The sequence below is a fragment of the Apium graveolens genome, chromosome 9 (genome assembly GCF_009905375.1).
Source record: "Apium graveolens cultivar Ventura chromosome 9, ASM990537v1, whole genome shotgun sequence".
NCBI lineage: Eukaryota > Viridiplantae > Streptophyta > Magnoliopsida > Apiales > Apiaceae > Apium > Apium graveolens.
Window position 1 is genome coordinate 129181866 of NC_133655.1, and position 11211 is coordinate 129193076.

General features: G+C 33.1%; 1 protein-coding gene across 1 annotated transcript; it reads left to right on the top strand.

Moving 5' to 3' along the window:
- Window positions 1–9208: 9208 nt before the first annotated feature.
- LOC141684359 (uncharacterized) lies at window positions 9209–10281 on the top strand. The gene has a single exon (XM_074489285.1). The coding sequence runs from the start codon at window positions 9330–9332 to the stop codon at window positions 9933–9935; it is 606 nt and encodes a 201-aa protein (XP_074345386.1). The 5' UTR covers window positions 9209–9329; the 3' UTR covers window positions 9936–10281.
- Window positions 10282–11211: the final 930 nt, after the last annotated feature.

Consider the following 11211-nt stretch of genomic DNA (forward strand, 5'->3'; position numbering starts at 1 on the left):
GGCGGTCTTTGCCATGGTGAAGAATTTAGTGAGAAACTTTTGAGCAAGATCTTCCCAAGTTGTGATAGACCCTACTGGTAGAGAGTGTAACCAGCACTTATCTTTATCCCTCAGAGAGAATGGGAAGAGACGTAGCTTGATAGAATCTTCAGTCACATCATTGAACTTGAAAGTGTCGCAGATCTCGATGAAATATTTGATGTGCATGTTGGGGTCTTCAGTAGGAGAACCCCCAAACTGAACTGAATTATGTATCATCTGGATCGTGCTTGACTTGATCTCAAACGTGTTAGCCCTGATGGCTGGTCTGATGATGCTAGACAGAATGTCATTAATCTTTGGCTTAGAATAGTCCATCAAAGCCTTCAGATTTTTTATTTATCACCCATAGCTACTACAATTGGCTTTTCAACTTTCTCTTCTTCCTCTAACTTCTTTTCTTCTTCAGAAACTTCCCTACGAATTACCACAAGTTCTTCCTCGGCTTTATCCAGTGTTCTCTTACGAGTACGCGAACGCGTATGCATACACCCTCGCTAGAGTACCTGAAACCAGAAAAGGAACAAATAAGTAACAATGTCCAAGTCAATGAACTTTAATGACCACTGATGGAAAGCACATAAACTATAAATTAACACTGCAGTCCCCGGCAGCGGCGCCAAAAACTTATTAGTCGCTAAGCACGCGCTAATAATACACACAAGTATACGAGTTTGCAAGTAGTATAGAATCTTTTCTAGTTCGTTCCCACAGAGACTGTATTGGTTAACTATCTAATTTATGCACCTAAGCAACAATGTATGGTTATTATCCAATGCTAAGACGAAAACAAATTGAGATTGTTTATAGCTAAGAATTACGCTAACAATTATAACTACGAGAATAAGATTGACTGAATTAATATATATGACAAACATGGGATTTTAACTTCATTAAATACTTCATTCAATAGCCTTATTATTCTTAACCTTAGCATGCAATGGTGATGACACTAATCAGATAACACAAAACTGATAAACGCCAACTTTCGTTGCACGAGTACCATTCTACCAGACATCCACAAAAGGGATAGAAGCTGAATAGGCACCAATTATATTGAGACCCTATATGTCTATAGATTTTGACAACATAACGGTTTAAGCACAAGTTATCTATCTTGATTACATAGGGCAAGTAAGATGGTTAAAATTACCTACGAATCATGCATGACACATACATGAACCTATGCTAGCATGACAAGTTCTAAATCCTTAAATTCACTTTCGCTTCATTAAGAATTAACACACTATCTTATAAGTTCGCGACGCTCATAAGACGAATACGCACAACCAATACTAGAATATCATACAATCACCACATAGTAAGGCATCCAATAAATTAACTAAAGAAATCCATAAATAAATCCACTAGAACCCCACGATAACGATTAGCCCATAATCGGACTCATCAACAACGTGGGTTCTGATGAAAACATGATATAACAAACATAGTCTTTATCCGAATAAATAAAACCAAGTACAAACAAGAGTATAGGTTCAGCAAAACAAGAAACAAACATCCAAATTACAACTCAAAACAAAGATTCACAAGAATAAAATAAATCGTCTTCACCTTTATTGAATTGTGCTAAAGGTCTCTTGTCGTCTTCTCCTCGTGCTCTGGTCCGTATCTAACTTCTTCTATTAAAAACGACCTAATATGAATATATATAGCAGCCCTCAACAATTTGGAAGCCTTCCCTTTTAGAATTGTAGTAGAAACAGGATTCTGAAATTCGGTCTCGGCGCGGGCGCGCGCTATCACAGCGCGGGCGCGCTATCACAGCGCGGGCGCGCTATCACAGCGCGGGCGCGCTATCACAGCGCGGGCGCGCTATCACAGCGCGAACGCGCTGCATTTCTGGAACCCCGGCGCGGCCGCGCGCTGCATTTATGGAACCCCGGCGTGGGCGCGCGCTATCACAGCGCGGGGCGCCGTCCTTCTGGAAAAAACTCGGATTTCTTCTTAAATCTTGCTGCTTCGAGCCGGCTTTCCACGAGCTTTTATTCCAACACCACCTGGACACCAAATTAGCACCAAAATAATGCTAATTCATCTGATTACCTGAATAGTGCCTGAAATGTAAAAACACTAGAAAATACATTAAAATTCATAACAACTTGAGTACAAATACACCAATTCAAAGCTTATTAGAGCATAATAAAGTGTCATAAATGCCACTCAATAATAGACGCCTTACTGTTTACATCTTGAGTATCAGATTCCATCACAATAACATTATTACTCATCCTGGTGCCAACATTCTTATTTTTCCATTTGTTGTAAAAAATTGACACATCAGAAGATGTAGCACCAAGGATTGATTTGTAATTACTATGCCATTTTGGGCAGTCTCGCACCGACCAACCGTATGATCTTTTCCATGACACATAGTACACCAAAAAAACTTAAGAACTAAAACCCTCACAGTACATTGTAGAGATATCAAACTCCTGAGAATAATATTCTCTTTTCAAAACTTGATGTTGTGATTCCTCTTATTGAATCGCTGAATACGCAGCCTCTACAATAAGTAACAGAGTTATCATAAGCAATTGACTATGCTGGGACACAAATTCATCATTCAATCCATACAAAAAATGAAATAATCTAGCTTATTCTTTCAAAGTAGTGACCGAGTCTGACAAATTGGATATTTCAGGCGTAATAGTTTTAATAGCATGCAAAATATTCAACGCATTAGTGTCAACCTGAATTTTACTCAACGCAATAAAATAATCAGCAACACTTTACTTATTTTGCTTCAACGCAAATAGATCCTAAATTAGTTTATATTTTCTTGATCCATTCTTTAACGAGAAACGTTTCTCTAATTGACTCCAAATTTCAGATGCAGACTCAAAAAATAAAATCAATTTGCGAATAGAATCTGGAACATTATTATGTAACCAAGAGATTATCGGATTGTTACATGTTTCTCACTGCACAACAATTGTTTCATGTGCTGTACGTAACACTGTTCTATTTACGAACCCTAACTTGCGCTTGTATGAGAGCTGAATCTCCATCAATTGCTTCCAAACTCAATAATCAGCAGCACCTTGTAGTTTTGGTACACTCAATGACAAATGTCAATCAGAAGGATGTAGAAACACCGGATTTTGCATATCGTAAAGTAAATCGAACTTCAATCACCATTAACGATCAGTAAGCTTCATTTATCAACAATAAATTCACAAAAGTATGCACAAATCCGTACGCTTAATCATCAAAAAATAGAAAGTAATTCGATCGAGCTATACATACAACACTAGTACCATGTTGACTTTTGTAATTATATGTATAGATTTACAATTTAGAGAGACGGGCCTGCTAAATTGAATTATTCTATTCTCAATGACAAGTTAGTACATCTGTTAGGGCGAAAACACGTGCTAAAATTACATGCAAGTATATGCGTTCGCAAGTAATATAAGATATAAATCAGATTCGTTTCCAAAGAGACTCTTTTTAGTTAACTTAAGATTATGCACCTATGCAACAATGATATGGCTATCATTCAGTACTAAGACAAATAACAATTTGAGATGTTTATAACTAAGATTAAACTAACATACAATTAACGAAGAATAAAAGTGATTGAATTAACTATATGAGACAAATATGAGATTCCAACTTCATTAAATACTTCATTCAAAGTCATTGTTTTTCACCTTAACATGTAATGGTGATGACAACTAATCAGATAACATCATTAGTAATCGCCAACTTTCGTTGCACGATTATCCTACTACCACACATCCATAAAAGAGATACAAGTTGAATATACAACAATTATGTTAAAATCCTATATGTCTATAAAATTTGACAACATAAAAATTTAATGCGCAAGTTATTTATCTTGAATGAATTATATCATCATCAGTTCATCGCCTGATAGCAAACTACTGTCGACTACAAATCATTAACTCGGTGTTCTACCTAATGCCACATATCTTAAAAAATATAAATATATTTTTGGAGGGTAGGATACTATACTAGGATAGATACCTGTCTGCAATTAGCACTTGATACGATTAGTACAATATTAATTATAAAATCAAGGTTGATTTGTGCATGCAGAATTATTGTTTAACAATTCAAGCACGTTACCTAAATAGCTGTACCTTTGTCTTTTTCCGTATTTTACTTGGGTGATCGGTGCATTTCCTTTTTCATTTCTTGACTATATGCACATTTTTCTCCCTAAATCGATTAAAAAACAATGCACTAATATATGTATACATGGAAAAAGAAAATCATAAGAAAAGGTAAAATGGTAAAAAATGCTGTTTTTATACATTATCACTTACACCCAAAAGCTAGATGCACATGGATCGTCCACTCAATTATATACATTTCAAATATAATAAAATTTTATAATATAAAAATTAACTATATTCATTTACATCCCTTGCTCTTTTTCACCATACCTCCTTTACATATATTAAATATTAATACATTAATTGATTCCACCACTCTACTAACTTTTTCTAATTTATCCCATTAAATTATATATTTTTTTAATCTCCGTGTCGAAACCCCTTATATATACCGCGTATGTATACTCGGGAGGGATTATTAAACAAGATCATTCTATTACTGATTTTTTTATAACAGATATTTCTTTAACATATCAATTCCTGTTAGATCAGAAATATAGTAATATTCAAATTAAACAAGAATGAGAATTTTGAACTTTAACCTCATTATGGATTGATTTTTGTCTAATGGTCACTGTATACTCGATACATAATATTATTTCTATTTAATAATTTTGTGATTATAATAATTTTATTATTTATGTTATTATATTCACTTAAGTCTCAGTTTGCATTTTTATATTCTGTTTGGAGAAAGTAAAAAACTCCAAAATTCCATGTTCCAATATTTTACCTTAATTTTATCCGTTAAAATTTATTTATATTATCTAAGTTACCCGGACTCGAGTATGGGTGTCGGATACGGGGCGGATCCAAGTGTCAGACTTTTAGTTTTTAAAAAATTAGGATTCGTGGAGATGGATCCAAAATTGGACACGGGTGTGGTGATTTGGCAAATAAATAACCTTCACATAAACGAAAATATACCTACTTTTTATATATTATATTTGTAAATTCGTGTCTTTTACTACATAAAGTAAAGATATACATAAATATTTGTAACATAAATTAAAAGGATAACATGAAGAACCTGATTATAGTATATAATAAATAAATAATATTAAAGTATGTAGTTAAAAGGAACTAAACTCATATGAAATTAAATGAAAATTAATATAAATAGATAATACTTATATAATTATATGTTTGTAGGTAAGGTAATATCTGACTCAGGTTTAACGTGAAATTAATTAGGTGACTACAAAAAAAATGGTATTTTTGGTACTTCACTATTATTGTATTACAGCCAAAGACTGTTTATGTTACAAACAAAGAGTGTAGATTACCTTGAATGTTCACTGGCGTCCTATTTTATACTTGCAAAGAAAAAGAATTGGTGTCCATTTTTTCAGTTTGGCTAACCTTAGTCTACTTTGAATCGGAGAAAAGCTAAAGAGAAGGACGGTTCGAACCTTCACTAGCTGCATTTTTATGCTTGTTAAAATATGATCTGCAACAATATCTCTGTCTACACAGAACTGTGAGAGATATTCGGTTCGATCTTTGTGATTCTTCATGAGCAAATCTCAAACACTAAATTAGGAGTTATGTTCTTAAGTTTATAAAATTAGGTAAGAAAAAACATTTAACTTTTACATGGCGGAAGATTGAAATGAACCAAAGTTAAGGGTCATCTTGTGACCTGTTCACCAAATATGATCATCAGTGATTCTGAAGATTAAAATAAAACCTAATGTCCATTATGCAATTTATGATAAGGAATGCGACAAAACATGTTTTGAAATTAAAGATACAGAACATAATTCATCAAAAAAGAAAGATTAATCTATTTATAGCCTTGGTTTGTTAGCCTGTGGTTAGAGCAACATATGAATACAATACTGTGTACTATAACTATGTACTTCTCATACAGCTGTTTAAAGCAAGATCCACAATTTACTTTCTTCCCTTTTATTTTTTTGCTTTAAGGCTGTACTCTATTTTATTGTGGGAAAAAGAGCATTTATACAAATTGCAAGCAATGTACTGTTTTACCAACCATATCCACTGCATTCTATTTGTTATATTAATTATTTGTCTTTTATTTACATTAAAATAATTTTTTATTAATAACTCGAGTAGTTCATGTATACAGATCATCACATCCAGCTAGCTCACTAATCAAGTTTAGCAAAAATTAGTTTATAAAGTGTCTATGTGACCATTGTACTTCAATTTTGAAATATTCATTATTCCCTTAACCTAATCTTTTTTGGTGTGGTATCTTTTAATGGATACCTGATCTAACTTGTATAGAATAATGCAATTAGATTAGCAACCAATGTGTGGATATATGTCCAGTTTTTATGCATGTAATTACCCTTAACTAAATATGATTTATATAAACGTTAAGCCTTGAAATATTTGCTAAAACGTTAAGCCTTGAACTTTTATTTTCAAGCAATATTGAATAAACATTTTTACCGTATTGAGATAATATGTTTCAAGATTGACAATAGGTGAATACAAAGTAATTTATGTACGTTACTTCTCCTTTTTACCATTCACTTCAAGTAACTAATTTTATATGTGATATAATTTTTTATAGATAAATAAATATAAAAATAAAATATTTTAGTCGTAACAACCCTTTTATAGAAATCCGCTAATATTTCAAAAATTGTCGATAAATTTGTCAAAAATATTTAAGGAATTCGCTAAAGCGTCTATAAATAATTAGATTTGTCAAAAATCATTCGATAAATTACAAATTAGTCGCTACTAAATAGTTTTGATTTACCTTAATACTCGTTGATTGACATTCAAGCGCACATATAGAGCTGAGCATTCGGTCGATTCCGTACAAAATCGGACCGAATCGAATAAACCGAAAAACCGAATAGTCATTTTTTTTGGACCGGACCGGTCCGAAATTATATTACCGGACCGAACCGGACCGAACTAATTCGCTTCGGTCTGGTTTGGACCGAACAGACCGAAACTTTTTTCAAAAAAAAAATTCATTAAAAAATTAAATCACAAATTATAAAATTTAAAATATAATTAAATTAATGTGATATGTAGAGTCCTAATAGTCTATAAATACAATTAAAAATTAAAAATTATGACTATAATTTTTAAGATATATATAAAATGTATATAATATGAAATTATAGTATATATGATTTCGTCTATTCGATCCGGATCGAAATATTTATTAAAAGAATCGAACCGAACCAAATTTTATTTCGATCTATTCGATCTAAGACCGAATAGTCTGTATTTCGGTTTGATTTTTCAGTTTCGGATTTGTTCCGCCCTACGCACACAAGTCATATTTTACACATAAACTCAGAACATTGCTTCTTAACCATCATCGAGGTAACCACGGTATAGGGGGAAAGTTAATAACTTTTTGAAAAGCTAAATGCGCGAAACACCCAATCAGGCAACTAAAACTCATCAGTTGGAACGGAGTTTGATTTCCGTTAATTATTTCACAGCAAGAGTGATACGTGTCACCAAGGAAACCTAACCGGTTAAGAAAAGATTTTTGTTAACGTTAACTTTCTTGCAAGGACAATAATACCGGATGCAAACTGAAATACTACTGACATGTGTATGATGTATCCCTTCCCTTCTTATATTGACTCTTTCAATCACTTAGACACTAAGTTATTGTGCAGTCGCATGTACAGTTTATCGTGATTTTTTCGTTGTAACTTAGTGCACTCGTGTGTTTATAAATATAATACACTCTGGTGCCTTCTTACCTTTTTTTACAAAAAACATGTAAATTTATAGGTTTTTGCCCAACTCCAAAATTGTATATTTTTTATAATAATAATAACTTTTCGACTTAGATAAGCTGCTTCTTTTTTGTTAGCTTAAAATAAACAGTTCAAAATTTTGCACTTGTTTAAGATTAAAATTGATACGTCGTGCATATTATTTAATTTTTTTAGAAAATATATTTTTATTTAAAAAAATTTGTATATCTATTTATGAATGGTTGGACAATGTAGAATTATCCAGTTTTGTACAAATTGAAGTGCGTATGTACAATAAAATATGACTTTTAGTAATTAGATTAATTAATATATATGTATCAGAGCAAATCATAATTCATACACCAAAACAGATGAAGCTTGGATAGATCCAAGATAAATGTTCATTAAGAAATGTTATCAACGAATGGTTGCCAACAACTTCTTATAGTTTGTATGTAATGGTGAATTATTTGTAAAATGGCTAATTATTAGAATATATTTTTTTAACATAGTTAACAAACCGCATTACATTCCTTCCCGCATAAGAGGGAAGGGAACCGACCATACATCTAATTGTCAATCATGTGAAGATATTCATGTATCATTGTTTGTTTGAGAGAAGAATAAGATGTTGGTGTGTATTCGTCTGTTAAGGAAATACTAACCCACGAAAAATTCAGTGAAAGCTATACAGTAACAAGGATTTAGACAAACTCTATTATAGTTGTTACAATAATATTGTTCAAATTTAAAAACTCTCTACGTACCTTTTTAATTCTCACATTTAACTTTGTTGATGTTTAATTGATCAAAATTTAACTAAATTTTATTAATATTTTATAATTAAACAAAATAAAAAATTACATCATTGAAAAGTATATTTAATTTAGTTTAATAAATAATTTTAATTTTTTTAAAATAATTTAATAATCATCTTTAATTTTTGATCAAAAATTATTTAATTTCACCATTAAAATAATATGATAACTAAAAAAGGCAGAGAAAGTGTTTTGATTTATCAAACCGGGGGAAAAACATTTGTTTGAAGTAAGATTATAAAACAACACACGTAATAGAAGAGTGAGGCATTGATTAAGGAAATGTTGATGTGTGTTTGAAATTGTCACAACTCACCAATTAATAATTGAAAGAAATAAAGTAGGTAGCATGATTGAATTAAAATAATGGTCAATATATTGATGCACCAAAGTTTTTATCAACTTTATATTACTTTTGAAGTGCATGCAAAATATGACTCCTTTTCCTCTAGTTTCCCCCTTTAAATACCTTGCCCTTCTTCCACATTTCATTCGTTCAATTCAATATCTTCCTTCTTTCATATCTCTCTCTAAAACACACAAACTATCTCCCCCTCTCTCTTCGAAATATTTGAATCTTCTTTGAACAAATTAAAAAAATGGAACAAAATCTCTCGATAGCTGCGAAAAAAATGTGGAGCTTAGTTCGTGTCCTATATTTCATGGTAAGGAAAGGCTTAGCAAAGAGAAAATTCATGGCTGATCTCAACATGATGATGAAACGTGGCAAGATTGCCGGAAAAGCCCTCCACAATCTCATGTTCCACCACCACCACAACTGGGCAGCCGCCGCTAGCACTCGCCGCTCATTCCCCGCTCCAAGGCAAGGTGATTATGAGTTCAGCTGCAGTAACAGCCCTGCCTATCCAATCTCTCTTTTTCTCAATAAACACCGCAAGAATCAGACTATCGACTACTCGCATTTCTTCTCGTGCAACCAGTCTCCTGCTATGGATGATGATGTGGCCGCGGTGAATGCAGTTGTCAAGGCGTTGGAAATGCTGCAGCATAGTGAGGCTGCATCACCTGCGTTGCCAGGGTTTGGGAGGAGTCCTATGGTTAGGCAGCTTCGGATAACGGACTCTCCGTTTCCGTTATCTAATGACGTGGGTGAGGATAGCCACGTTGATGAAGCTGCTGAGCAATTTATAATGAAATTCTATAAGGATTTGAAGAAGCAAAATTTAATGTCCTCATTTGGTTAAGTATAAAGAAGAAGAGTTTTACTATTATGATTATGTGGACGTATATAAAATATAGTTCATGATAAAATCTGAGGCCGCGTATATAGAAGGAAGAAGATAAATAGACAAAAAGACGTTGGTCGCGTTGTTATGTTGGGTTGGATGTGGCTGCCATTTCATCCTTTCTAAGTTGGGTTACTTTGTAAAAAAGTTGAAACCTGTTGATATATAGCCAAGTGTCTTGTGCATTCTGCAGATTGTTGTGCATGTATGCTTTCTTATTTTTGTATCCGGAAAAATTAATGTTATACATATATATGAATAAATTGTACTTCTATTGTACAATAGAATGTACATTTTTGGTTCATTTTTGGGCTTTAAACATTGTTATTTTATGCACGTCGGGTTTTGGGTAAAGTATATAGAGATTTAATCAACACACACCTTTGAACACACACACACATTTGAACACAATAAACACGCACACTCTAGTGTATATTTAAACTGGGAATAAAACAAGCTATATTATTCATTATTTAGAGAACATAGTACAGGGATATATATATATAGAACGACACAGCTGTGAAAGCTAGCAATCAAGAGCTAAAAAATCGGGAAGTACCAAACAGACTCAATCAATCTCTTATCAAGTCTGTACTCCCTTTATTCATTCCTATAACTACGTTGCCCATAGAACCAAATCCATTTTCCCCCTTGACACACGCTATTAATAATACTATCTAAAAATAAACATGTTTGGATTAAAGGAAAGTCCAACATATTCCCCCCTAATCTCAACATGTTTATTTTTTTTATTATTCAGACCACAAATTCAGTTTGCTGCAGCAAGATCTTCAACACCTATCATCTTTCTCATTTCTTCAAACTTAACCCTACCTAATGCCTTGGTTAAGATATCCACCCTCTGTTCTTGAGTAACCACATGCTTAACTATTAGTTCACCTCGTTCAATGCATTCGCGAATGAAATGAAACCGGACATCTATATGCTTGCTCCTACCATGTAGTACTGGATTCTTCATTAACTCTATAGCAGACCTATTATCTATGTGGAGCACAACTGGACCAACTGGCTGTCTTGAGATTTCACTCAGCAAACCACGAAGCCATATGCTCTGTGTGGCTGCTGCCGTGGCTGCCATATATTCAGCCTCGCACGAAGATAAAGCAACTACCCTTTGTTTCTGTGAAGACCAGGATATTAAACTCCTGTTGAGATAGAAGCACATCCCTCCAGTACTTCTTCTATCGATGACATCCACAGCTAAGTCACTGTC

What these genes read in the sequence shown, in the direction of transcription:
- LOC141684359 (XM_074489285.1), top strand. Translation starts at nt 9,330, where the DNA reads ATGGAACAAAATCTCTCGATAGCTGCGAAAAAAATGTGGAGCTTAGTT.